The 27536-nt window shown below is 39.9% G+C and overlaps 1 protein-coding gene across 12 annotated transcripts in view; it reads left to right on the top strand.

Moving 5' to 3' along the window:
- Positions 1-3313: 3313 nt before the first annotated feature.
- The window catches only part of Neo1 (neogenin 1), a 169192-nt gene continuing 144969 nt past the window's right edge, over positions 3314-27536 (top strand). For 8 of the 12 annotated variants that reach the window (XM_076576393.1, XM_076576392.1, XM_076576390.1 and 5 more), the window contains exon 1: positions 3518-3784. In XM_076576393.1, the coding sequence (XP_076432508.1) occupies positions 3625-3784 (160 nt within the window). In that variant the 5' untranslated portion in view covers positions 3518-3624. Of the gene's footprint in view, positions 3785-27536 lie in introns of all 12 variants that reach the window. The other 4 variants (XM_076576387.1, XM_076576391.1, XM_076576394.1 and 1 more) reach the window with 4 other exon arrangements.

The raw sequence follows: 27536 nt of genomic DNA, 5'->3' as shown, positions 1-27536 counted from the left end.
CAATTTCTACTGCAGAGTGCCAAGTCTCAACCTATCATCAGGAATCACCTTCCCCCAGCCTTAGTTTAGTGAAATGAGATGTTGTTACTATGTTTTCCCATATGCTTTATCTTTCCTTACCGTAACCGTCTTCAGATTTCTTTGTTATTATTATCTTTTCTGCTAACCTGGGAACTCTTGTCAATCAAGCCCATCACTGTATTCACTTAACACAGGGCAGGGCCCGAGATACTGTAAGTGCTTTATAAATGTTAAATGAATGAATAATTTTGTTATCCCAGCACTCATCACAACTTGGTGAAACAGGTATTTGCATTTAGTTCAGTGAATTATTATTTTTTTATGGGCACAGTACTTATGGTTGTAGCTGTGCACCTGTAAACTTATAAAGTCAACTTTTCAAAGAAAAAAAGGTCAAGTCTTCAATAATGTTTGTTAAATTAATAGTTTGTTCTTGGACTATAGATATGTGATTAGCTGAATCATATCTAATAAGCAAAATTAATACTGTGCTGGTTTGTCCTTAAGAAGTACCTATTTTTCATAATTAGAATTAATCAGAGCTGGCTCCTTAGAACAGGTGGCCTTTGAAAGAGAAAAGGTGAGAAAAAAAAATTCTTACCTAGTGGAATATAAAGGGCAAATGTAAGATCTCAGTGTCTGCAGAAGTTAATCATGTTCTGAAGACATGGGTAAATCCTAGCTGAAATGTGCTGTGTCTTCTCCTGGGATCCACTAGTCAGGGGCTAGCTCTCTTCTCCATGGACACTGGGATGTAGCCAGGAATGACTCGCAGATTTTCATTACTGGCAGCAATTAAAGCACTGAACACTTGCCTCCCTCATGCTGAAAAATAATCCTTTCACTTCAGAAAGTAAGAGTCCTACCACGTTTTCGATTCCTAGGATTTAAATTTTCATTTAATTTTTATATCAAAACATACTTAGAATACATTTCACAAGAATATTTGGTCTAGTTATTTTTGGCCTGCACTGCGGTTACTTATCCTAGCATACAATGGCCACTCTGTTTTCTTTGCTCTACAGTTTCTTTGTGCACTATTTCTTGAACATGGGCCTCATTTTCTAACTTGGCTGAGATGGGAAAAAAAATGTTAATTTCAGCAACAGCTTAATATCTCTTCATAGATTTATAGCTCAGACTTTCATAAAAATAGGCTGCGAAGAAGCATAAATGTGGACTTTTGTGGAAATTTTTGTCCTGGAGAATGTGAAGGACAAGTGACATGCTTGAAGACCCCTTGCTCAGATGTGCCTCACTAAACAAAGGGCAGGTTAATGACTCCCAGGGATGATTCATGGAAAGCACTGTCAACGGTGACGGCAAGGCTGAAATGAAGTCAAGGATCTGAATTGCAGTATGAGCCAGGGTTACTTTACAGTCTTACTCTCAAATTGATTTAGAATCAGTACCTTTTTTTAAAATCTGCAGCTCATCTATTAGTGGTTTATTATAGAGTGGCTTTTATGAAAATTTCGATCTAATCACAAGTCAGAAATATATGATTTAGTCACTCTATTTTACAGAAAGTGCTTTAAACTTTTTAATATAAACTCAATATACACAGTAGGCTGATAAATTAATGAGACGGCTCACAGAAGTCAGACATGAAAATCAGTGTGTTATTTTATTAGCTATAACTCCTTTTTTTTCAAGATGGGCGATAAATGTAAGCTTCATTTTAAAGTCACATACATTATACATAATTTTAATATAATGAAAAAAAAACCCTCTCCATCTTAGATAGCCAAAAATTAACATTTGCAAGGCAATTTATAGTTTCCAAAGAGCTTTTCTCATCAATTATCTCAGAAAACTGAATAACGATGTGATTATTAAAGGTTAATTAAGCAAATACTTGTGAAGTAATTGGGAGGTAATCTATTTCTAATTTAACAGGTCAATCAGGGGTATTTAGGAAATATTTTTTTCTGGTTAATAACTCTAACCAAAACAAGATATTTAAATGGTTTCCCTAGTGGAAAACAATAAGCGTGTGTTTGCTCTTTTAAGCCAATTGTTTCAAAGAATTGGGAGAAGGCAGGCTCCTAATTTCACTCTTCTAATGAGGTTTCTGAGCTCTTCATTCCCCACGTCAATCCACGCTTTAAAGTGTTTATTTTGGAACTTTGGAATAAAATATGAAGTGATAGAGTGAGAAGGCATGGTGTGTGTGTGTGGGTGTTAGAAAAAAATAGTCTTTTTTGCAGGATACAACACATCTTGGATATTGACTATACACAGAAGGGCGAATACAAATACAAATCCACAAGATAGCTAGCACAGAAGAGTATGGGCACTCTCGTCTGCAGTGGACTACAGACTGTTTTCTCCTAACTTCGGGTATCTCGATCCTCAGTAGTACCAGGTGGTTGAAAAAGCCAATACCCAAATAATGCTCCGGGTTTACTGTCCAGAGAGACACTTTGATTCCCAGGTACATTAAAAAAAAAATGCAGAAGTGACCGTCCAGGGCCTAGGTAAAAGGCTGCAGTGACTGCAGAGAATTAGCCCGGGGGAGAGTCACGGGGTTGGGTCCCGGCCTGGGCACCCGATGGAGGACTGGGCTCCCTGCACCTTTGTCTGAGCTAGCGCCGAGTGTCACGGTGGGGGCGCGGGGTTCCGTGGTCCAGGCGGGCCGGGTACCACCCGAGAGGAAGCCGGAGGTCGGCGCAGTGCCGCCAGGCCCCCTCCCACGGGAACCGCGCCAGGTCCCCAGCAGGAGCCGGGCGGCTCGCTATTGTTTTTGGCGAGCACAGAAATCCGTGCGCCGACCCTCTGCGCACCCAGGTTTCCTCCCGGAGGCCATTCGGTTTCCTCTGCGGCCCTATATAGAGAGGCCCGGGGCCGAGAGGTGCGCGCAGGCTTGCAGCCAGGGCGTCCGAGCGGCTCTGCCTCCGCTCTCAGCACCCTTTGAAGCCGCCCGCGGAGGTGAGGGGAAATCTCTCCCTCGGATTAGGAGCGGGAGGCGGGAGGAGAGGAGGCGGATCGCTTCTCCGGGGTTTCCCTGACGCCAGCAGCAGCGCCCGGCGCGCGCGCTCCGCGCCCGGCTCCGGAGAGCAGGGGGAGGGGAACGGGCCCGCCGCCTGCCCCCTGCGCCAGCTCGGCTCCACCGCCGCGGCTGCCCGCGAAGCGACCGCCGGGATTGGAGCCCGGGCAGGCCGCGGGGCGCGAAGAGGGAGCTGGCGGGGAGGTTGGGGGGGGAGGAGGCGCGCGTGCGCGGCTGTGCGCGTGCGCGGCACGGCGCGCTCCGGCGCCCGCCCCCTACCCTGCGGTCTCCGCCCCCCTCGCTCTACCGTAAGGAGCCGGAGTCGGCGGCGGGTGGCGGCGCCTGGAACCTGGGGAGACCGAGCCACCCCCCCCTCCCCAGCTCTCGCCCGGAATGTACTGACTCCCCTTCTCTGCTCTCCTCCCCGCCCCGCTGCAGGAGGGAGGCGCCCGGAGTCTTTCCCCCTGGGCGCGCGAGGGGGCTGCGCGGGCCGGGTCGGGCCGGGCTGGAGCCGAGCCTGCGGCGCAGGGACCGGCTTGAGGCGCGCTGAGGGAAGGGAGCGGGCGCTCCGCGGCGCTGTCGCCGCCGCCGCCGCCGCCGCTCGCGGGGCAGAGATGGCGGCGGAGCGCGAAGCCCGGCGACTCCTCAGCACCTCCTCCTCCCGGCGCTGCTGCCCCACACCGCTGCTGTGGCTGCCGCTGCTGCTGCTGCTGCTCGGGCGCCCGGCGTCCGGCGCCGCGGCCGTGAGGAGCGGTTCCCCGCCGCAGTCCGCAGGTAAGCGGGGCCGGGCCCGGGACGCCGTGGGGGCTGGGGCGCGGCACCGGCTCCCGCGGCCGCTGCGGTGGGTTTTTTGTTGTTGTTGTTTCGGATCCGGAGGGGAACATGCGGGAACTTCTCCGCCTCGGCTCCTGTGGCTGGAGAGAAAAGGGTCTCGCGTGGCTGAAAGCGGAGCGGGCAGGAGGGGCCCCGGCCGGGGGAGGGGCGCCTCCGGGGCCGGGCCGGGAGCTCGGGGGTCCAGTTCTGCGCTTTGTACCGGGAGGCAGGTTCACCCCTCGCCTCTTTCCCCTCCCCCAGGCTCATCCCACTTGTAAGAGTGGGACATTCTTGTGCTCACACAAGCACCAGTAGAGGCCACTACACACCTCATTAAATAAACAATCGTACAGCCAATTCATTAATTTTCAGGAAAGGATGGAGGAGGGGGCTTGAAACTATTTTTTTTTTTTTCCTGGCCTGGTCACGGGTTGCCCAGCTTCTGAAGTCCAGGGAAGCTCTGTCGGATCTCGAGGGACTCTTCGCTCAGTGATTGGAGCCTTGAGTCTTCCGGAGAGGGGGTGCCAAGGGCATAGTTGCCCCCTTCATGATGAGTGGTGTTGACTTAGCCATGCGAACGCCTTGGAGAGCGGCTCCAAGTGATTCTGTCGAGTAGTGCTTCCGTTACGAAACGCCTCCTCTTTACTGGGGGTTTCAACTGTGTTTCAATGTTGCCCACTCTCAACCTATGAAAGATTTCTGGCATCGGGTTTTTAAATACTTGTCTATTGTCTTTAAATGGCAATGTATACATACATATTTTCAGCCTCTTTGTTGTGTGTCGTGAATTGCTGGAATCACCTGCATTCTTACTTAAGGGGGACAAATTAACAAATAGCCAGTCCTCTGATAGTTGAGGAGTAGGACTCAACACTTGAAGGGCAAATTGACGCGTGCTTTGCTAACCTTGTTTGACTATTTGGTGTGCCATACAACTTGACAAAACTTCCATGAGATTTAAATTTTTACAACTGAAGGTCACCTGATCGGACGCAGTGGCGATTTGTAATTCCTAAACCAGAACTTGTTTTCCTTTGATTATTATGAAATCATTAAAAATCACGTCGCAGTGTGATTTGGCTGATAAACTTTGGAATTTTGCATCGTGTGTATGTGTATATAGCTTAGGACTTGCCGATGTTAAAAGAACAGTTTTAAACCTCCTCCAGTATTAAATTAGGATCATCGATGTTGTGATACGCACTTGTACAGCGTTTTGGGCACAGTTTTCAGACCTGAAGTGTAAGTAACTGAATAGGAATGGGCAAGAGAAACGTGATGGTTTTGGAAAACAAACTCCTTTTCCTCTCTTAATTTCATATGTAAATGTATATATAGCTCATCATGTGTGCATTTGAGGTTGTAGCTGGAGTTTATGTTTAAAGTTTTTGCAATGATGAGGTGCAAGACATTTGCCGTTGTGAGTTTTCAGTCCAGTGTATAAGGGAAGATAGCTACTCAGCTACCAATTAGTCAAGTGATTGTGATAAGTACTGCAAAGGAGAATAGGTTTTGAGAATGTGTGTTGGAGTGATTTATCTAACTACTGTCAGGGTTTCTCAGAAGATTTGAGGTGGTGATGGGGTGGAGGTTAGAAGGCTCACAGCTAATTAGTAGTACCATAGAGTATAGAGCACAGATCTGGTTCTCCTTCATAGACCTTCTTATTCTTCTTCCAAAACACTTTCTGTTAACCCCTCTGTCTCATTACAAAAATGAAAAAAAAAATCACCGCAATGAGCAGGGGCTGGTCTGTTGTGTCATGAGTTGTGGAAGAGATCTAGGGGATGGAGAGCTGAGTAAGCAGTTGCTGGATCAAACGGTCTATCAATCAGATATCATTAGTCAGGATTGTATTTATTTACTTATTTTTGAAGAATGGTAGACTTGACTTTTGGTAGGGGATTGAGGATGTTCAGTAATAAATAGAGAAAAATAAGATAAGTGAGTGTTTTAACATTTTAGGGTAGACATTTGAACACATAGTAGAAGAGAGAAAAACAAATGAAGTGATCATGATAGAAAATGGTTAGCAGTGGTGAAGAAATGAATGCTCACACAGTCAGGTTTTGGGAAGGGAGGGCTGGTTACTGAAAAAATTTGTAGTGATCCTTGGGGAAGATGGATTGACTGAGCACCCTGTGAATTGCAAATGTTCTCAGTTGAGAGTAGACAGTCTTCATAGAGGACCCCACAGATTCTGGCAGGCATTTACTTGATGTGACGCATTACCTCATAAGGTGGTCTGTTTCTGTTTTTAATAATGTCTCTTAGAAAACATGGCTTCACATTTAGAGTAATGTTCACTCCTGCTCTTTAATTTTAGCTCTCCCTTGCCTTTATCAGCACCAACCTGTGTCACTTGACTTAGCATTTGCTTTTCTCTTGGTTTCTTCCTTTCTTTTTCACATTTTTCTTTTACTCAAATACTGATTTTTAATGCTTGTCTCATTCTCTCCTGTCTTTGATTTTTGCCAGTAAGCTAATGACTCTCTTAGTCCTTCCCTCACTCCCCATTTGGTAGCTTCATTGATGCGGGTCCAAAGGTAGGCTCACTTTTGCTCCTCTTCCCCCATCCCTTTTCTCCGTGGTAATGAACTAGTCCCTGGCCAGGGCCCTGATACTGTTAGGATAATCACGTGGATTTGTCTTGTATCACCTGTCTTAGCTGTCACTGTCCATGCCCTCTCCCGAGTTAAGATCTAGAAAACCTTACTCTGCTTGATCTTTACCTCCTGGGGATTTCTTCTGTCTGTACCTTTTCATCTGTATCCATACCGGAAACTAGCAACAGTGGTACTGTAAGAAATCTGTCTCAACTGTTACTTTCTAGATGTGTGTCTTCCTATTGGAATAGTTTTTCTGAAATATATTTCTAAGTGTAGAGCTCCCAGTTAGAATGTCATTAGTAAGTGCCCCATAGTTTCATAGTCTAAACACCTTGGGATAGAGATTGTGAGATCCCATGTGTTCTTTAACAATCCCCAACAATCCCAATTTAAATTAGTCTCCTCTCCTCACTCTTCTAAGTACCTTTTGTTCTCCCAGTCCAGATTAATTGCAGAGCTTTGTGCCTTCAGGCCTTTGCACATGCTGTTCTTTTTTTTTTTCTGTTAAAGCCACATCCCACTTCTTTAACTCTTATCTTATCAGAACCCTTTTTTTTTTTTTTTTTTTTCTATTGGCTTCTCCCCCAGAGAGTTAATGGTCACCATTCTCTGTGTTCCTGTAGCTCTTAAAATACTTTTCTCTGTCTTGTATTATTTATTTTCTTGTTACTTTTGCTAGTCTTAACCTCTTGAGGATTGGTACGTGTCTTAGTCACCTTTTTTTGTCCTTGGTATACCTGAAGCATCAGTTGCTCATTAGTTAACTGTTAACTTGACACAAGCTAGAGTCATTTGGGAAGAAGGAACCTCAGTTGAGAAAGATGCTGCCATCAAATTGGCCTGGAGGCAAGCCGGCGGGGCATTTTCTTGTATAAGAAAGGCTGAGCACGCCACCAGCAGCACTCCTCCATGGCCTCTGCTTCAGTTCCTGACTCCAGCTTCCTACCTTGAGTTCATGCCCTGGTTTCTGTAGGTGATAGATTGTGACCTGGAGGTTGTAAGATGAAATTAATCCTTTCTTCCCCAAGATGCTTTTAGTCACGGTGTTTATCATAGTTAGAAAACAAACTAGGAAATGAGAAAACAGTGTTTGTTGAATTGTGTCCAGCAGGTTTTGAACTCTTGGACCATAGAGCATAAATAGGATTCCTTTATGTGTTTGATGACAGATTCTTGTGGAGAGTATGCATGTGTGACAGTTGTTCCGTTCCCTCCCCACCCTTCTTCAGCCACTCCTCGTGGATTTTCCAACACTTTAATGACCTTGATCATCCTCTTAGATATGCTACCATTTTAGTATTTATCAGTTTTGTCATTTTTGGGAAAGATAATTGACTTTTCCGTAGTTGTTATAAAAAAGACTTGATGTTCTGCTCTGCCTGTCTGTTGGGATGAAATACAAAAGAGGTTATATATTTCTAGGGTGAATGTGCAGATGATAAGAGGTGTGCTCCTTAGCACATTGTCTGAAAATTAATACATTATGTGGGATGAAGAAAGGACTTTCATGTGGAGGCAAGGATTTAGGGGTATGACTCATGATTCTACAACTACACATGTATCTGTAAATTGGGGGCTACAGGCAAGCAAGAACAATACCTTTCATACCTAACTGAATTGCCAGCAAAATGAGTTGTAAAGTTGCTTATAAACTATTATATTTGAGTCGAATAGTTTTTTAAAACTTTTATTGATTCTTTATGGATTTCATATCATTCATTCCAATCCCACTTATCTTCTGGTGTCTCATCTGCCCTCTGCCCTTGCAACCTCCCTGCAAAACAAGACCAAATTTAAAAGAAAAACCAAAAACCCAAACAAAACAGAGAAACAAAGAGGGGGAAGAAAGAAGAATATTGTCATGGAAACTGTAGTGTGGCCCATGTAGAATAGTTTTAATATTTCTTTTTCAGCTTTAGAAATAAAGTGATTCAGTTGTTAACTTTTTAAGATTTATTCTCTCTCTCTCTCTCTCTCTCTCTCTCTCTCTCTCTCTCTCTCTCTCTCTGTGTGTGTGTGTGTGTGAGAGAGAGAGAGAGAGTTAGTTAGTTAGTTTATGTGTGGTTGTCAGTAGAGGCCAGAAGAATGTATTGGATCTCCTGGAACTAGACTTACAGGCAGTTGTGAGCTGCTCATTGTGGGTGTTGGAAATCAAATTTGGGTTCTACAGAAGAGCAATGCATGCTCTTAACTGTTGAACCATCTTTCTAATCCCCCCTTCCCACCCAGTCTGATACTGAAAGTATAGTTTTTCATTTGTCCCAATTGATTATTGTTAGTGTTGCCTTCTGTATCTTCTCTATGTAGAGAAAGATATTTTTTTTGATGTAGAAAAAATAGAATGTCAATACATTTCTTCTATGTCTTTCCTCCCAAATATTTTGCTAAGTGATTTCCATGCCCTTAGTAAGTGTGAGTACCATGCTTGCTACATTGCACTCAACAGGAGAACAGTAGGGGCAATGGCTAGAAGTAAGGTTGACCTGTCAGAGAGCTAGTGAGGTGAGTTTGATTTGAACTTGGTTACACCATCAAGTGAAATATGATTTTAAAATAGAGGCCACAATTTGAATTAATTTATAATAAAGAGTATTTGCATTAAAAACATTGTATATGAGACCAAGAAAACTCATTCAGACTCACTAGTAAAATACTGTTACATTTCTTTGTAGTTGGTTTCTACTATATGGCTCATTCTTTTACTTCATAACTGTAAGCTATGTATATCTTTAGATGCTTTCCTTAAACGTGTGTGTGTGTGTGTGTGTGTGTGTATACACAATTATTTATTTTGGTTTTTCAAGACAGGGTTTCTCTGTGTAGTTTTGGTGTCTGTCCTGGATCTTGCGCTGTAGACCAGTGACTCTGTGACTCGAACTCACAGAGATCCGCCTGGCTCTGCCACCCGAGTGCTGGGATTAAAGTCGTGCACCACCACCACCACCACCACCACCACCACCACCACCACCACCACCTGGCGTGTTTCTTTTTTTAATGCTATATTATCTTTAAATTATTTTATTTTTAAAACTTATTTTTAAAATGCATGTTTTATTACTTAAATGGGCAGATCTCATTTTTAATCCATGAGTAACAATTTTAAATTTTTCTTTCCTAATTTGCATATGTGTATATAGTTTCCTTTTTTACACATAAGCAGAATTATACAACTTACTGTTTTTCAATATATATTTTTGAAAAGATTTTTATTTAATGTGCATGAGTTTTTTTGCCTGTATGCATATATATGTACATCACATGAATGCCTGGTGCTGTGGACCCCCTGGAACTGGAGTTACAGACAGTTGTGAACTGCCATGTGGGTGCTGGGAATTGAACCTGGGTCCTCTAAAGGAGCCATTTCTCCAGCTCTCAGTATGTATTCTTTATCTCATTGTTGGAGGTCTTTCCTATTAGTGCACACACATTTTCTCGTAACTGTTTTTTTGAAATGTCTGTGACTTTGGAGAACGAACAAAGTATTAACAGTGGCCAATAAAAGTGGTATTTATAGAACAGTCACAGTGTTTGAAGCAGTGTACCATCTATTTTATCTGCGTTTTTATATTCAGTATCTCTCCATTTTACAGATAAGAAAACTGAGTCTTAAATTTTAAGCACATTGTGAAGGATTACAGAGCTACCATCTGGAAAAGTTGGCATCCAAATGCATGTGTTTGCCTGCCTTTACTGCTCTGTGTATTCTGCCACCTGTGTATTCTTCCACTATGGAAATTGAAGATACTTTCGCTGATTTGCTGTGATAGAGTTGTGTGTTAAACATTTTTTTTTGTGTGTGTGTGGGTGGTCTTTCCCTTCTGTAACTTTGGATTCCCACACACAGGATTACTGATAAACAGATAGTTTTTGTGTCTGTGTAAGGGTCATGGTTTATTATAGTTAGTGTTAATTGTGGATGGTGCCATTCCTTGGCTGGGACCCTGGTCTGTCTGAGTGATAAAAGGAACTGAACAGCACTATGCATTCTTTTCTTCCTGATTGTGGATGTTATGTGATCAGCTGCATCAAAATCCTATCACTTGAATTCTCTGCCATGATGAACTGTACCTTTGAACTGTGAGCCAGAATAAATCCTTTCTCCAGTAAGTTGCTTCGTCATGCTATGTTATCACAGGCATCAGGAAAAGAAACTAAGTCAGGGTTCCAGTCACTCTAGAACAGTACTGGTAACATTAAGAATACTACCTCTTAAACCGCAGGGATATAGCCAAAGGCTCTGAGTTAACCTCTAAGTACCACAGTAACACAAAACAATAAAAACCCTTGACTAAAACATTTACAGCTTTCCCAAGTTGTTTCTACCTTTAATTGTGAATATTTCATACTAAATGTTTTTATTTTAATTGCAGATATCATAGTCTTTTGTTTGTTAGCTGAAGGATGGGACTAGTTAATGGGTAATCTGGAGTCCTCCTCCTGTGTACTTCTACACTTAGTCAGCAGTATAAAATTGAGCAGTGGTCTCATCTCAGTTGAATGACCTCTATGTTGTTCTTATATTTGAAAACTAGAGGTTTCTGGTTTGGATGTGAGAATTAACCTTTTGTCATTCTGTAAGACTTACTTTAATTATATATCTTTTCCAGGTATAAAGTAAGGTATGATTGGGAAAATCTGTTCATTGCTTATAAATGATTGTTTATGATGTTATTTGTGTAAAAATAGTTTCAGTGCTGAGTTCATGAAACAAGTTCAGTTTTAAGTAATTGTGAAACATTTTAAGTTATAGTATTACCAGAAATAATAGCTCCTATCTCTCAGGCTTGGAACAGGCATGCATGGAGTGTAAAATAAGTTGAATTTACAGAGCTGGCTGGAATGAGCAGGTTTAGCTTTTTTTTCTAAAGATGTGGTTGTTTTATATTAATTTAGTTTTTGAGTCAGGGTCTTTTTATGTAGCTTCGACTGGCTTCAGGCTTGTGATCTCCTGCCCTAGGCTTCTGAGTACTGGGATTATAGACATGCATGTACCATCATGTCTAGTTTATAGGTTTTGTTGTAGTGAAATCAGTACTTGAATAATTTGCAAACGATAGTCTGCAAATATTGTATGGCTTTACTTTTCTTTAAAATAGGATTAGATATATCCTTTGAAATAGTTTTATAGCAAGGATTTTTAATTTAATTTTTCATTCAGACAGTTACTGCTAGATCTAAAGGTTTAAATAATTTTGGCTCATTGCAAACACATCTTTGAGGGCTAATTATAAAGCCCCCCCCTTTGGAGATAGATATTAAGATAAAATGGATGTGTTTTCTGTCCTCAGGATACCTTGGGTATAATAGCTGAGATAAAATAGGTAATAATCTGTTGGGCAGTGGTGGCACACACCTTTAATCCCAGTACTTGGGAGGAAGAGGCAGGCCAATCTTTTTGAGTTCGAAGCCAGCCTTGTCTATACAGAGAAACTCTGTTTTGAAAAACAAACAAACAAAGATAGGTAATATGTAACTTGATTTGGAGCAAACTTTCTATAGGTGGAAAGCATTCTGAAATCATTGTGTCAGTGCTGATCAAGTAATAGTGCAACTTTCCCTGGTAATTCTGGATCTGGATTTTTAGAGTAGTTCTACTTATTTTATGAAGCCAGTAGGCAGGAGCTCTCTAGAATGAGTTATTTTTCATTTCCTCAGAGTGATTCCTGGAAGGTTTGCATATGTGAGGATGCCATAATAAAGTCATCTGGAGTTCAGATACTACAGTGTCTGTAATTCTGTATAGAAAGATTCTGTGCCTGCATTTGTGTGTGTGTGTGTGTGTGTGTGTGTGTGTGTGTGTGTGTGTGTGTATGTATGTATGTGTGCGCTGCTTGTACTGTGAATTAAACTTGTAGTCTTGCAAATTAGATGCTAGGCAAGTATTCTTACCACTGAGCTACAGCCTGAGCCTTTTTTTCTGTAAATCTGGAGACAAATTGTTCTTTTTTGTTTGTTTTGTTTTTAGGACTGATTATTAGTTGGCAGTAGTTGGTAAAACTTACTCAGGATTCCTGAGCAGAGCACATTTTAAAAATGATGCTACATAGAAATTGAATAGAGAAAGTTTTTCTGTTGCAGAATGAATGAATTAAAAAAAAATCAGTGTATGTTTTCATATATAAGGTATAGTTGAGAAAATATTATAGTTAACAATTCAGGAATAGAATAATAAATTGTAAGCATCATATATAATTTTTAATTAATATAAATATAGTAACTAAAATTTGAACTTCTTATTGATTAATTCTTGAAGGCTTTTGAAGTTTGAGTGGGAACTATTAGTTTTAAATTTCTATATTTTGTTCAATGGATTGTATACAGAAATGTTTTGATGATGACCTCCTTTACTAATAGCACCAGAATTATATTGAACTCAACCTTTATGCACCTTAATGTAATTGAAGAAGAGGAATAAGGGAACTTTTGAAGTCCATGCATAAGCAAGTTTCCCAGTCTTGGAGGGTTCCCTTCTGAGAACACTTTTATTGTAAGCACTTTAACAAGCAGGATAATCTAGTTTCTGAGTCCATAGCTGATCAGAAGTGGGTAGAAGGATTGTCTTTGGTGCTCTGGACCACAGGAGGTTGTGAGAGTTGCAGTGAAGGAGATTTTAGACAAGCACACGAACACAAACTCTTCCCATAAACAGAAATAATTGTCTCAACAGAAGTGAAGAAAATTCCTTTTCTGTGCATTACTACTGGGTACCACTTGTCCCTTGCCCCCACCTTACCTTTTCAGATTATATAGATTATATATACGTTGACTGCTTGGGAGACACATCTTCGCTCAGAAATCTCCAGTGTGACATCTGAGGTTGGAGTAACTTGAAAATGCATAGGAGAGGTGGTGAGGCCCTAGTAGTCCTTATTACTCTGGCCATGGCATTTATCTTTATGAACAGCATTGCTAAACCTGATTGCTAATTGGAATTTTAATTTTTGTGTAAAGTTAAGTGTTGATTTGACCCTAATTTTTTTTTTTTTTTTTTTTTTTTTTGGTTTTTTGAGACAGGGTTTCTCTGTGTAGCTTTGCGCCTTTCCTGGAACTCACTTGGTAGCCCAGGCTGGCCTCGAACTCACAGAGATCCGCCTGCCTCTGCCTCCCGAGTGCTGGGATTAAAGGCGTGCGCCAACACCGCCCAGCTGACCCTAATTTTTTTAAGTTATAAAATTTTGAATGAATGTATAAAGTGTGAAATCATACTCCATACCTGTCCTCAGAGGTAACCACTTTTAATAATATAGATTTTATATTGTATATGTATAATTAGATACTTATGCAATATCTCTAACAAAAATGACAAGTTGGATTATGCTGCCCATACTGCTTATCCACTTGTTTTAGGACCTCTTTCTACATGAGTGCATAGAAATGTGCCACAATTGTTTTGATAGCCATATGATATTTTGTTGACACAGTCTACTTAATTAGTTATTTTCTGATGCCCCTAAATTTTTGATTGCTAACAATGGATATAATGAATCCACTTTTTATAAATAATGTATGTTCATGTGCATATGTACCATCAAATAAGATAGGGCATTTATATTAATTTGAAAATGATCTTTAATGATTTTGTGAGTATAAATATATGAATATATGTGAGTGTGTATTAATTTTTGGTAGTTATTTTCAAATTATTTGCCTAAAAGATGATTCTTAACAAAAAATGAGAGTGTCTATTTCTCCACGCCCTTGCCCATAAATTATTTGTCCAGACTGCCTAGTTTTTACCACCTTGACTGATGAAAACAGAAATGTCTCTATGTATTTGTTTATTTTGTATGATGTATGTGAGTGCTGCTGCACATGTGCTTGGTACTATGTGGATGACAGAGGACAGCCTTGCGTATTGGTCTTATTCTAGCTTGCCTGGTGCAGGATTTCTTTGTTGTTTGCAGCTGTACGTGCCAGGCTGGAGGGCCTGTGAGCTACTTGGGATTCTTCTGTTTCTTGTTTTCTGTCTTGCCTTAGGAGCACTGGGATTACAGATGTGCACTGCTACCTCTTCCTGGCTTTCTGTTGGTTTTGAGGATTCAAACTCAGGGCCATGTGCTTTCACAGAAAGTGCTTTACTCAAAATACTGTCTCCCCAGCCCTTACGTTTACATTTATTAATAAAGTTGGCATCTTCTCAGGTTTTACTTGATAGTTTATATTGTTTCTGAGAACTGTCTGCCTTTTGTTCACATTTTCCTCCTCTCCCCTTTTTTGAGTTCAGTGGTAATGCTGCATGTACCTTTGTTACAGAGGAAATTGGAGTTCCAGTTTAGGTTCTTTGTGTTGTCACCCATGATGTTGTGATGTATTACAAAAGTCTGTGCTACAGTCAGCATTACTCTGTTAGCTAAATAAACTTTTCTTTATAAGCCACCCAGCTTCAGGTATTTTGTTATCCAGACATTAAATGGACTAATACAGAGGGGCAGGGCACCGTTTTTCATTTAGGACACTTTGAGCCTAAAATGTCAGCAGAATGTGTTTATAACTATATTACAGAATTGGAGATCTGGTGAGAGGTATGTGCTGGACATGTATGTTCGGGAGTTATTAGAGATGATCATAGTTCATGCCATGAGAATAGATCTACTTAGAAGGGGGGGGGTGAACCCCAACCTGCAGTAAAGATTTAGAAACATACTGTAGTTGGGTTTACAAAGGAAGGAAAAATGCCCTGTGTTTGCAGAAGATGCTGGTACCAAAACTAGGTGAGTACGTAGAATAAGAACTGTGTAACACATAAAGTTTTATTTCACCTACAGATAGCTTTTTGAAAAACATCCATATAATAAGTGGAATAGTGCTAAAATAATTTTGTTACCTTTTCCAAACTCTATAGGCACAGCTGTGGCCCCACAGTTAGAGTGCTAGGCAAGGAGAGAGAAGGTTACAAGGACTATTCTGGGCAATTCTTCACTGTAAATGACAATTATAATAACTTACCACCCACCCTGTTGTGCTGAGGTAAACAATGAGTTGATATATATCCATGTTTAGAACAGAGCCTGGCTTATCTTAATTGTCCATTAAACATAAACTGTTATCTTTCTTGTTTGTTGTTCTATACTAGATTGAGCGGAGAGCCTAAATGGCATGAAAGGTAGATAATGCTGATGTAACTTGGCTTATATTTTTGTCTCTCATGGTTAAATTATTTTTATCTAAGTAAATATATGATGTGGCTTCTCTGTATTTAGTGATTTTTCTTTTGTATTTGTGAACCTATTTAGGGTAGAAAAAGTTTCTTCATCTGTTGTACTTTAATTTCCTTCTGGAATTCCATAGGTAAATCTATTTCTTTTTTTCCTGTTCTCTGTGGTACTTTATTTCTCATTTTGTTCTATCAGTTTCTTATATTTGGAGACTATATTACTATGCATACACAATTACAATTGCCTTTCTAGTGAGTAAATGCATTGTTAGGAATTTATTAATGTTGCTTTTCAGCTGTTATTTTAAACAAGATTTATTTTTATTTTATGTGTATGAGTGTTTTGTCTGCATGTATGTAAGTGCACTACATGTGTGCCTAGAGCCTACAGAGGTCAGAAGAGGATGCTGGATTCTAACTGAAATTACAGGTGGTTGTGCATCACAGTGTGGATGCTGGGAACTGAACCTTGTTCTCTGCAAAAGTACTCTTAACTGCTTAACAGAGCCATCTTTCCAGCTCCTCTCAGCTCTTTTTTAGTGTTAAATATTTATATTTGTTTTCAGACTTTATTCAGTCTTGAACATAATATATATATATATATATATATATATATATATATATATATATACTGTATTACAGTATGTGACTATGTTTTTATTTTTTTAAGTTAAGTTTGTCGTTTTCCTAGATCATGAGCTAAGCCATTTCTCCAGTCCCTTTTTCTTCTTTCTTGTGGTTCTTTTCAGTTAGCAATTTTCCTCTCTCGTAGCAACCAGTTGTTACTTCTTTTACTCTTTATTTATTGGTTCCAAAAACATCTTTAACTTGTACTTTATATAATTTCTTGGACAGTGAAAAAGTTTTTATAATCAGTTGCCTTTCCTTTTCAGTTTTGGTGATTTTTGTATATTTTAGTTTTCTTTATATTTCAGTCCTGTAAGAAATTAATGTTATTAAATAAGTCATCATTTATTTAGATTTGCTCATATTCTTTTCTCATTTCTTTTTTTTTCCTGCATGTCAGAGCTTCTACCTGGGATTATTTCCTGGAGACTATCCTTTAGTATATAGTTAGGTCTGTTGGAGATGTATTCTCTTAGCTTTTGTTTGTCTCAAAACATTTGTATTGTAATTTAATTCTGTATGTTTTTAGAGGTTGGATGGTTATGCTTTGTTTAGTTTTGTTTTTTCCTTCAGCCGTTAAAGCGTGCCATTCTGTTGTTTGCTGGACTCTATTTTCTGTTGAGAAGTCAGGTATATGTGTAGATTTTCCTCTCTTTTGGATAATAAGCTTGCACTCCCTCTACTAGTTTCCCTTAAGATTTGCCCTTTAATGTGACTGTCAGAAATTTGACTCTGAGATTCCCAGTTGTGGTTTTTTTTCATGTATGTGCTGTTGGGCTTCTGGTAGCTGTACGATAATCACTTTTATCACTTGGAAAGGTTTTTGAAGCTGATCTCTTCAAATACTCTGCCTCTTCGGAATTCGGTCATTTAAGTTCTTTGCACCCTCACCTCTTGACAGGTTTAGAACAGCTCTAGTTTTGCCCTCCCGTGGTTGTTAGAATAAAAGCAACAGCTTAAGACACTCAGCGTTCTTATCAGAGGCAGCACTTCCATTTAGTGAGTCATTTATTTCATTTTTTTTGTATTTTCATTTCTAGAATTCTATTATGTTTTATAGTTTCCAAGTTTCTGCTTATAGTTTTATTACTTTAATTCTTTCTCTTACATGTTCCTGCAGGTGCTTTTATATTTTTTGATTTTTTTTTTTTTTTTTTGAGATTGTCTTGACTTTTCATGTTTGTTGTGATTGGATGCCAGGTATTGTATACAAAAAAATAGAGATTATCTGAATGGCATTGTCATCTCTAAAAAGGTCTTCCCTTGCTTTGGTAAATGGGTATGCTAGAGGAACTAACATTTCAATCTGCTCAGGGACTGAGATGATTTAAATTGGGCTTCTGCTTCTATGAACTGAAATACTTCAGGTCTACCTTTACTTCTTAGACACAATCCTTTGAGATCCTAAACTTCAGTTTAAAGGGTTTACCTTCTTTCCAGCAGGTCCTCACTCTTCTTTTTTTTCTTGGATTTTGATCTTGTCAAAAATTATGCATAGGGCTGGAGAGATGGCTCAGAGGGTAAGAGCTTGTTGTTCAAACAGAAGGACCCGAGTTTGGATTCACAGCATTCACATTGAATAAAGAAAAAGTGAGCGCATGTAACCTCAGCACTAGGGGGGATGGAGGCAGGAGGATCATTGGACCTTGCTAGCTCACTAAATCCAGCTCCAGGGAAATTAGGCAGAGATTGATAGACCAGGACACTTGACATCCTCCTTTGGTATCTATACCCCAGGACACCCTCATATATGTGTGTGTGTACCCCCCTCCCCACACTCATCAGTTTAGCTCACTTCAACCTATTTAAGCAGTAGTCTTTAGAATGTGCTGATTTTACTTAAATATAAGCAGTAACTACTGTAGACTAAAGGATAGAAAATAGCAAATAGAGGATGCCCCTTCCTATAATATTGTTTAATTCACCATGCCAACAAATCTTTCCCTGCAGCCTACTAAACTTTTTTTTTTTTTTTTTTAAATTAAGGACTTGATTTAACAGCAGATTTCATTCACTTGAGGATTTAATCCTTGTTTAAACAGATAAGAATAACAGCTCAGGCTTGGTTAAGATACATTGTAAATGCAACCAAAATTTTACCTGGGGCAGTTCACTTTTAGACTGTTCTGTTCAGAAGGTGGCACTTTTGTAACCAATTTCTAGTTACTCATAGGCTGATTATCTAGTTTGTTCATCTTAAGATTATGAAATCCTCTTGTTTCTCACTCCATTTAGATCTATTCCCCTGGCTAATTTAGGGAAAGCAAAGAAAAGCAGATGTAGATAAATTAATGGCTAATGTGAAGTTGTTCCTGTTTGTTTTTTTTTCTAATGTTGAGTTTCTGTGCTCTTTTGGAGTGTTAAAAATGACCATTATCTACTATTTAGTGCAATAAAATGAGTTCTTGATGTGCTATTCCTGATGAGGGTACCCTCATGTTACTTAGATTATGGGGCCATTTAACAGTTCAGGAAGATACAGTTCTATTCTCATGTTTGAATTAGTGTAGGCATGTGGTACCTACAGCTCTCCCAACATCCTGTATCTCCGTTCTTGTCATTGCTCAGACCACTTTGCAAGCATTTGAAATACAGTTGATGCGACTGGGGTAAGAGGCCAAATGGAGAAGTCAGTTACATGCCATTCTAGGTAGCAGCCATAGCTTTTTATCTCAATATTATCCTCAAGACCTAGTACATTGTCTGATATGTCTTCAGAAATACTTTGTTTTATAAAGACATTTTTCTTTTCAGTGCTGGAGATTGAGCCTAGAGTCTTGTGTTTGCTAGGCAAGCCTCTAACATTGAGCTACACTCCTAGCCCTTAACATTTTATTTTTGAATGAAAGACTACCTCAAAATTATAGTCATAGGAAGAAGCATTTGACTCACCTTTCTGCCTTTATAGAAAAGTTGGGCTTATGTTCAAGACCAGCTGTTTAAGTTCCTATGGCTTGCTTGGCTTAATTATGCTTTAGATAATGCAAAGAGGTAGGTAAATATAATATACAATAAACCCCAGCAAACAACTTCCTACCAAACAGCCATTATTGGAGAAGGGGCAGGGAATGTATGGTAGGATGTGTTTTGTTTTACTTTTGGTGCCTATATTTGCTGAGTAGTGTGCCGCAGCATATACTGAACCAGGTAAGATGTAGTTTTGTCCTTAAGGAACTTGTGTAATGTAAGAATTACTATCAACACATTGCATAATAAAATGCCAAATAAGTTGTATACTTTCCCAAGCATTAGCTTTATATAATTAAAACAATTAATGCTCAGGGCCCATCGTTAGAAAGGTATGCAGTTTTCAGTTCTTAAAGACCGTGTGAGCATACTGAGTTGGGGAAACTGTCTAGAATACACATTGATAATTTATCTCCATTTGACTGACAGGAATGTGAGCTTCTTGATATAAATTATATGAATATTGAGCCTGTTGATAATTTCTTTTATATCAGATTATATCATGTCATCAACTTAGAGATTTTCCAAGTCAGTTATGTTTATTAGTACTGGCCTGTTGTAGAATTATTTAGCCACGTATGGGGGTGGGGGAAGAAAGAGAGAGAATTCAGTAATATTACTTAAAAAAAAAAAGTGTTGGGGGACATCTGTTTATCCCTTGTTCAGCAAGAAATGTTCAGCTTCTTCCTTGGGATCTTGATTGCAAAGGATAAGTACTTTCATTGTGTCTTGTATATATTTCTAACTCGCCTTTCCTTAACATGTTCTCGTTAAGCTCTAAAGCAGTTCTTTCCTTCTGATAACTGTTTTCCCCCTAAAAGGAAGGCCAATCTCTCATGCTTATTTTGTTGTTGGTATGGCTGCCTCCACCTCTTTTTTTGTTTTGTTTTTGCTTTTTTTTTTTTTTTTGAGACAGGGTTTCTCTGTATTGTTTTGGTGCCTGTCCTGGAACTCGCTCTGTAGCCCAGGCTGTTCTCAAACTCACAGAGATCCGCCTGCCTCTGCCTCCGAGTGCTGGGATTAAAGTGTGCACCACCACCGCCCAGCCTACTTCCTCCTCTCTTACAGCTTTACTAGGATTTAGAGGGATCACGCTTTGGTCTATAGGGCAGCTGTGTTCCATCGGTTCTTTGTTCCTGCTTCAGGTCATGTTATAGGATGGAAGTTAGTATCTGGGAAAGAACTCCGCTTTCAGAAGTGCAGAAACATTCTTTGTAAGGGTTAAGAAAGGAAAATTTGGTAGGACAGATGACAGCTAATCTCTTACATCAGCAGAGCTAGTTTAGAGTCACATTATCAGGCTGTCATAACTTCATTTTAATTGGCTGCATTAAAAAAACCCACAAAAATTAAACTACCAGTTATGCTCTTTGCTCTCCTCAGTGTTGGCAGTGTAAAGACTCATTCACAGAGAAGAGGACAGGAACCAGTAGGTACAAGGACGCTTATGTGAATGAAGCTCTGCCCAGCCAAGCGACTTGCCCTGGTTTAAGATATAGCACTTGACAACTTCAAATAGTTTGTTTTCTCAGAGGGAAAAGTTCAGTCTATTTATCCATGTTTAGTAAAAACTGTTATGATTCTTTGATGGAAAATACTCTTGAGATTCATTTATTCATTCAGCAAGCATTTATTGAGTAGCTACTGTGTGCAAGGCACTGTCCTAGGTGGTGAGAGAAATAAAAATTAATTTAATGAAGGGTGTATCGTATAAAAATAATAATGCTGTATAGAAAGTGGTGTGTGCTGTAAAAGGAGTGCAGAATGCTTTGGGAATTAAAAGTAGACATTTCTTCTTGACAGGACAAGTCAGTGTAGGCTTTCTGGGGCTTGTAGAATTTGAGCAAGTCCTGTAGGCCACACCAAGAAGAAATGGTTCTTAAAAATTTTAGGAACAGTAGAATCCTGTGCAGTGGCATGGACAGCTACTAGTTATATGTTTGTCCTGCCTTTCTTTGCATTAAGGTATAGTTGGTTATAGTTTCCTTGTTTTGTTTTGCAAATTCCTTTTTTCAGCTCCCTAGAGGCACTGAATGCTTCTAAGGTTGGAGTGGGGGGATCTTAGACTAGTTGGTTAACTACTCTGTGTTTTGTTTGTCATGCGTAAAGCACTATGTGCCAGAGACTTTTGAAAGAGTGTCAACAGAACCAGGATGGTGGCTTACATTGGTAATCTAAGCACTTGAGAAGCAGAGGCAGGACAGTTGCCGCAGGTCTGAGGCCAGCCTCATGTGTTCATAGTAAGTTCCAAGGCCAGGCAGGGATATGGGAGACACTGTCTGTGTGTGTGTGTGTGTGTGTGTGTGTGTGTGTGTGTGTTTGTGTGTGTGTTACATATAATAAGTCAATTATTTGTGGTTGTATTCCCAGTAAGTGATAAGCAAAAATTTTGAAACCACACCAGGATTACAAAGTACTAAACTGTGTGTGTGTGTGTGTTTTTTTTCCCCCTAGAATTTCTTTGATCTCCAAAGTGCATTAGCTCTTGTCCCATTTATTTAGTTAAGGCTGCTTCCCCTCTTGTAAGGAGAAAGGAAAGCAGCTCTTTTCTAGTCTCAGAAGTGCTATGACAGAGTGTCCTAACAAATTTTGTTTTTAAACTATTACTGCTACTAGTTATTTACTGTGCCACTCTTTCTCCAAAGAACAGAGGTTTTATAGTGAAAAGCTGGCATGCATTGTAAGCTGTTCTGTCATACAGTAGACCTGGGGTTGTCACCCTAGGAGTAAATATTATGTGCTTAAAACAGGATACTTTTCTTTAAATCTTTTCCCCTGAAAGATAATACCAATGTACTTCTTGTTAATGAGTAAAATTGCCCAAGTTTACTCATGAATCTTTTAGGACTTTTCAGTGACATATTGAACTGTAGGCATAGTTGAGTTATAAATGCAGATTGTAAGTATACTGGTTAATTTTAGCATATATATCAGTGGTTTTATTTACTTATTTTGCATTTTGCCAGTTAGAGAAAATATTGTAGTTTAAATCTCTCTCTTTGTTTTGTGTTCTGTATATTTGTTGTAAAATTCATGTTTTTTTTTTAATTTGGTGTCAGATGTTGTTGTGGTGTGTGTGTGTGTGTGTGTGTGTGTGTGTGTGTGTGTGTGTGTGTCCCTGCTTTCATGTAGTCTGGGCTGGCCTCCAGCTTCCTGTGTCAAAGAGGATGGCCTTGAAATGCCTGATCCTTCACCTCATCATCTTGGGATTATAGGTGTGCACCACCACACCTGCTTTTATAGTGCCAGGATTGAATTTAGTGCTTTATACTTGTTAGGCAGGCGCAGCACAACTGAGCTACAGCCCTAGTCTCGAATATGTATTTTTAGTTCATATGCACAGTTAAACAACTATCAGTAATCTTTTCTATGAGCTTCTGCTATTGTTAAATCGTTTCCTTTCAAAAGTCAACTGTTAGTGTTGGAGCTACAAAGATTGAATAAATTTCCTGAGAGGAAATGATAATAAAAATTCAGGAAGTTGTTAGGAAACAAGAACTTAGTTCTTGTTCATTCAGATAAGCTGCTGAGACCTTTTGAGTATATCAAAATAGTTTGTATTAGTGGAAGGAATGAAAGACTTGACGACTTCCTGTAGTGTTGGAGACCTTGGATTATATAGAATATTGGACTATAGAATGCATAAATGAAAGAATTTCTTGCAGCTGTTTGAATGACCTCCATTTTTTTCTTTGAGTGTATTTTTTGTTTGTTTTGTTTTTCAGAGAAAAATGTGAGAGCTTTCTGAAGTCAGTAAATAGCCCACTGGGGAACCTGTTCTTGGGGATACCTAAGTAGTTGGTGGCCTTGTATTTCAGGAGTGTGAAACAAGCCAGTATATGACCAGTTTTTCTTCCCTATGCTTTGCTTTCTGGTCACCTCTTGTAGTTTGTCTTATTCTCCGATTTCCACTTGCAGGGTCACTGTAACTAACTAGCCTGTGTTTTTCCTTTTGAATAGAATTGTTGTACTTGTTTTATAACAAGCTGAGTTTAGTTTGCCTTTTCTTCTCTGTTCATGTCAGATAGTTTTACCCTAGTGATAAGCTCTGGATCCCTCACTTGAATGGGCCTCTTCTAGAACCTGTGAGAGGTCCCAACATTGTACTTAGTAGTTAGATATTACAACTGTAAAATGTGCAAAAGTAAGGATTTTATCCCCCTTCTTGAATTATGTATTCTTTAAACCCTGCAAGTCAGTCTTGGTTTATGGTACAGGGTAGGTGTTTTCTTTTCATTCATTCTTTTTTAAATTTGTTTCTAGATTTATTTTATTCTTAGGAGTGCCTGCATGTATGCCTGTGCACCAGTTGCATACCTGGTGATTGAGGAAGTGGTGAGCCTCTGTGGTTGCTGGTAATTGAACCCCGGTCCTTCTCAAGAACAAATGCTCTTACCATTGAACCAGCTCTCCAGCCCAGGAGTTGGTCTCTCTTTTCTTTTTCTTTTCTTTCTTTTTTTCTTTTGAACCTGGGTTCTTTGGAAGAACAGCCAGTGCTTTTAACCATGAGCCATCTCTGCAGCCCTCCAGGTGATGGCTTCTAAATGTGGCTGAGGAAGGTTTGGTGAAGACTTCTAGGAAGGAAGCACTCATGAGAAAGCTGAGCAGTTGACTGTAGAGCAGCAGCTCTCAACCTGTGAATCGAGACTCTTTTGAGGAGGGGTCAAACTACCCTTTCACACGGGTCACCTAAGACCATCAGAAAACACAGATCTTTACATTATATCGTAACAGTAGCAAAATGACAGTTATGAAGTAGCAATGAAAATAATTTTATGGTGGGGGGTCACTACAACATGAGGGTATGTATGAAAGGGCACAGCATTAGGAAGGTTGAGAACCACTGCTATATAATGTGGGATGGCTAGGGATCCTTTCCCTGGCACCTGGACCACATCTACTTCCCCTGAAACTTCAGCAAGAAGGAGTTGGGGTGGGGGAGCTTGGGCTAGAGGAAGTGTAGGGAAGGCAAGGTGTGTTGTAGCCAAGGTAGTGAGTACATTAAAGGTTCTGTCTTTGGATTTAAAGATACATTTTCAAATAGTGTTTCCAGTAGCATTTGAAATAACTAAAAAATCCCAAAACAATAATATATTTCACCCAGAAATTTAGTAATAAAATTTTAGATTTGCCTTGGTAGATGATTCTTCTCTCTCTATTTTCTCATCTTCTGGCTTGTTTATCTATCTATCTATCTATCTATCTATCTGTCTATCTATCTATCTATCTATCTATCTATCTATCTATCTATCTATCTATCTATCTATCTATCTATCTAATCTATTTTTGAGGCAGAGTTTCTCTGTGTAGCCCTGGCTGTCCTGGAACTCACTCTGTAGACCACACTGGTCTCAAACTCATAGAGATCTGCCTGTGTGAGCAGCCACTACCACCTGGTCTGGCTTCTTTTTCATCTCTTGTTCTCTTTACTTTTGGATTCAAAGCTCTCCTGTACTTCTGAAGATTTTGAATGACCACTATGTATAGCCACATCTTAAAATTGTATTTGTTATGTTCTCTTTAAAAGTAGTTGGGTGTTCTGCATACCTGGAAACTTTTATTTACAGTTAAATAAAAGTGTAATATTTTCAGAGCCAATTGTAGCTAGCCTGTGGTTACCTAGCTCAGTTTCAAAAAATGCTTACAACTATTTAGCAGTTCCTAAAATTCTTTTGGATTGGCCTAATGACATTTCTAGAAAGTTGTATGGATCTGCCACCTGGTGGTGAAATAGTATAGCAAATCCTAACTTTTAGAAGTTTAACAATCTTTTTTTTCCCTTTTATTTTATTTTACAATACCATTCAGTTCTACATAACAGACACAGATTCCCTTGTTTTCCCCCTTCCTGCCTCCCTCTCCTTCCCCCCAGCCCATCCCCCATTCCCACCTTCTCCAGGGCAAAGCCTCCCCCAAGGACTGATATTGACCTGGTAGACTCAGTCCAGGCCGGTCCAGTCCCCTCCTCCCAGATTGAGCCAAGTGTCCCTGCATAAGTCCCAGGTTTCAAACAGCTATCTCATGCAATGAGCACAGGACCTGGTACCACTGCCTAGATGCCTCCCAAACAGATCAAGCCAATCAACTGTCTCACCTATTCAGAGGGCCTGATCCAGTTGGGGGCCCCTTAGCCTTTGGTTCATAGTTCATGTGTTTCTATTCTTTTGGCTATTTGTCCCTGTGCTTTATCCAACCTTAGTTTCAACAATTCTTGCTCATATAAACCCTCCTCTTTCTTGCTAATTAGACTCCTGGCGCTCCACCTGGGGCCTAGTCGTGGATGTCTGCATCCAGATTCCTCAGTCCTTGGATGGGGTTTCTGGCACAACTATTAGGGTGTTTGGCCATCCCATCACCAGAGTAGGTCAGTCCCGGCTGTCTCTCGACCATTGCCAGCAGTCTTGTGGGGTTATCTTTCTCCTCCACTGCTGGTGGGAATGCAAGCTTGTACAACCACTTTGGAAACCAATATGGCGCTTTCTTAGAAAACTGGGAATCAATCTCCCCCAAGATCCAGCTATACCACTGTTGGGCATATACCCAAGAAATGCTCCATCATACCACAAGAGCACTTGCTCAGCTATGTTCATATCAGCATTGTTTGTAATAGCCAAAACCTGGAAACAACCTAGACGCCCTTTAACTGAAGAATGGATAAATAAATCGTGGCACATATCCACAATGGAATACTACTCAGCAGAGAAAAACAATGACATCATGAGGTTTGCAGGCAAATGGATGGATCTAGAAAAAAAATCATCCTAAGTGAGGTAACCCAGACTCAGAAAGACAAATATTGTATGTACTGATTCATAGGAGGATACTAGATGTGGAACAAGGATGACTGGACTGCTACGCACATCATCAGGGAGGCTACCTGGAAAACAGGACCCCAAGAAAGACACGAGGATCGCCCAATGACGGAGAAATGGCTGAGATCTACATGAACAATCTGGACATGAGTGGGAGCAATGAAGGGCGAGGGTCGAGGGAAAGAGAACGGGAGATCCCAGCTGGATCAAGAACATAGAGGGAGAACAAGGAATAGGAGACCATGGTAAATGAAGACCTCATGAGAAAAGGAAGAAACAAAGTGCTAGAGAGGCCCACAGAAATCCACAATCTTTTTTTTTTATTGCTTCACGTTTAACATTTTACATAACCTGCATATTTATAGGATCACCACCGAAGTTTGTCTTGATGAACACTGGACATTAAAACATTATGTAATACAATATAAATAGACCAAACAGAAGTGAATACTAATGCATATTCTCAAAATTTCCAACAATTTAAGAATTATCAGAGAATTAATGATATGAAGAAAAAACTGTTTGGAGTTATTTTGAAGTTAGCCCCCATGGGACTGGACTAGGCCCTCTGGATATGGAAGACAATTGTTTGGTTCGAACTCTTTGGGGGGCACCAGGCAGGGTGATCAGGATCTGTCCCTGGTACATGGGCAGGCTTCTGGGAATCTGGTGCCTGTGGTGTGATGCCTTGCACAGCCTTGGTGCAGTGGGAAGGGGCTTGGACCTGCCTAGGCTCAGTGTGCTGGGCTCTGCTGATTCCCCATGGGAGACCTTGATTTGAGGGATGTGAGGTTGTGGGGTGACTTGGGAGAGAGGGCTGGGGATGGGAGGAGGGAGAAGGGGGGATCTGTGGGTGGTATGTAGAGTGAGTAGAAAATTTTTTAATAAAGAAAAATGAAAAAAAAGAATTGATCAAAAAACTATATTTAAGCTCTACTTTTTAATATTTAAGCTTTTAGATATGTAGCATTTGCTTCTCCCTTTTTGAGAAAAAATGTTATCTAATGTACTACTGTAGGAAAATTTTGAGTAATAAATTTGTTTTACGGCATTATAGGAGACTTCTTAGATTATGAAATTTGTATATTAATCAGTTGCATATATTCTGACTACTCTGAGAGCGTGCTCCTCTTTAGTTTGAGGAGATGGGAGCTTTTGAGAGTATTGTTGATTGTAGTACTTCTTAAATGGATAGTCATCAACTCAAGAAAAAGTAAAGTTGATAGGACAAAGACTTGTTGGGGCGATAGCAACAGATATATTAGAAAAAATTTAAGATAAACTAACAATGTTTAGTGATCCCAGGTTTAATAATACAACTAAACTGTATGTATTAGGATTAAAGGCTAAAATAGTGACTAACAGGAACACTCTTGTTTCATCATTTATATAGTCTAATTAGGGAAGCAGATAATAGATACCTAGAGAAACTATTGATTATAATGTTACTACAAGGGACAAGTACCTAAGAAAGAAATCTCATCTAGGCTTAGTTACCAGGGAAAGTTTCTCTAAGGAAATGCCATTTCAACTGGGGTGTAACA

Source organism: Peromyscus maniculatus, chromosome 7, assembly GCF_049852395.1.
Source record: "Peromyscus maniculatus bairdii isolate BWxNUB_F1_BW_parent chromosome 7, HU_Pman_BW_mat_3.1, whole genome shotgun sequence".
NCBI classification, from domain to species: domain Eukaryota; kingdom Metazoa; phylum Chordata; class Mammalia; order Rodentia; family Cricetidae; genus Peromyscus; species Peromyscus maniculatus.
This window is presented reverse-complemented; position numbering and strand designations above follow the sequence as displayed.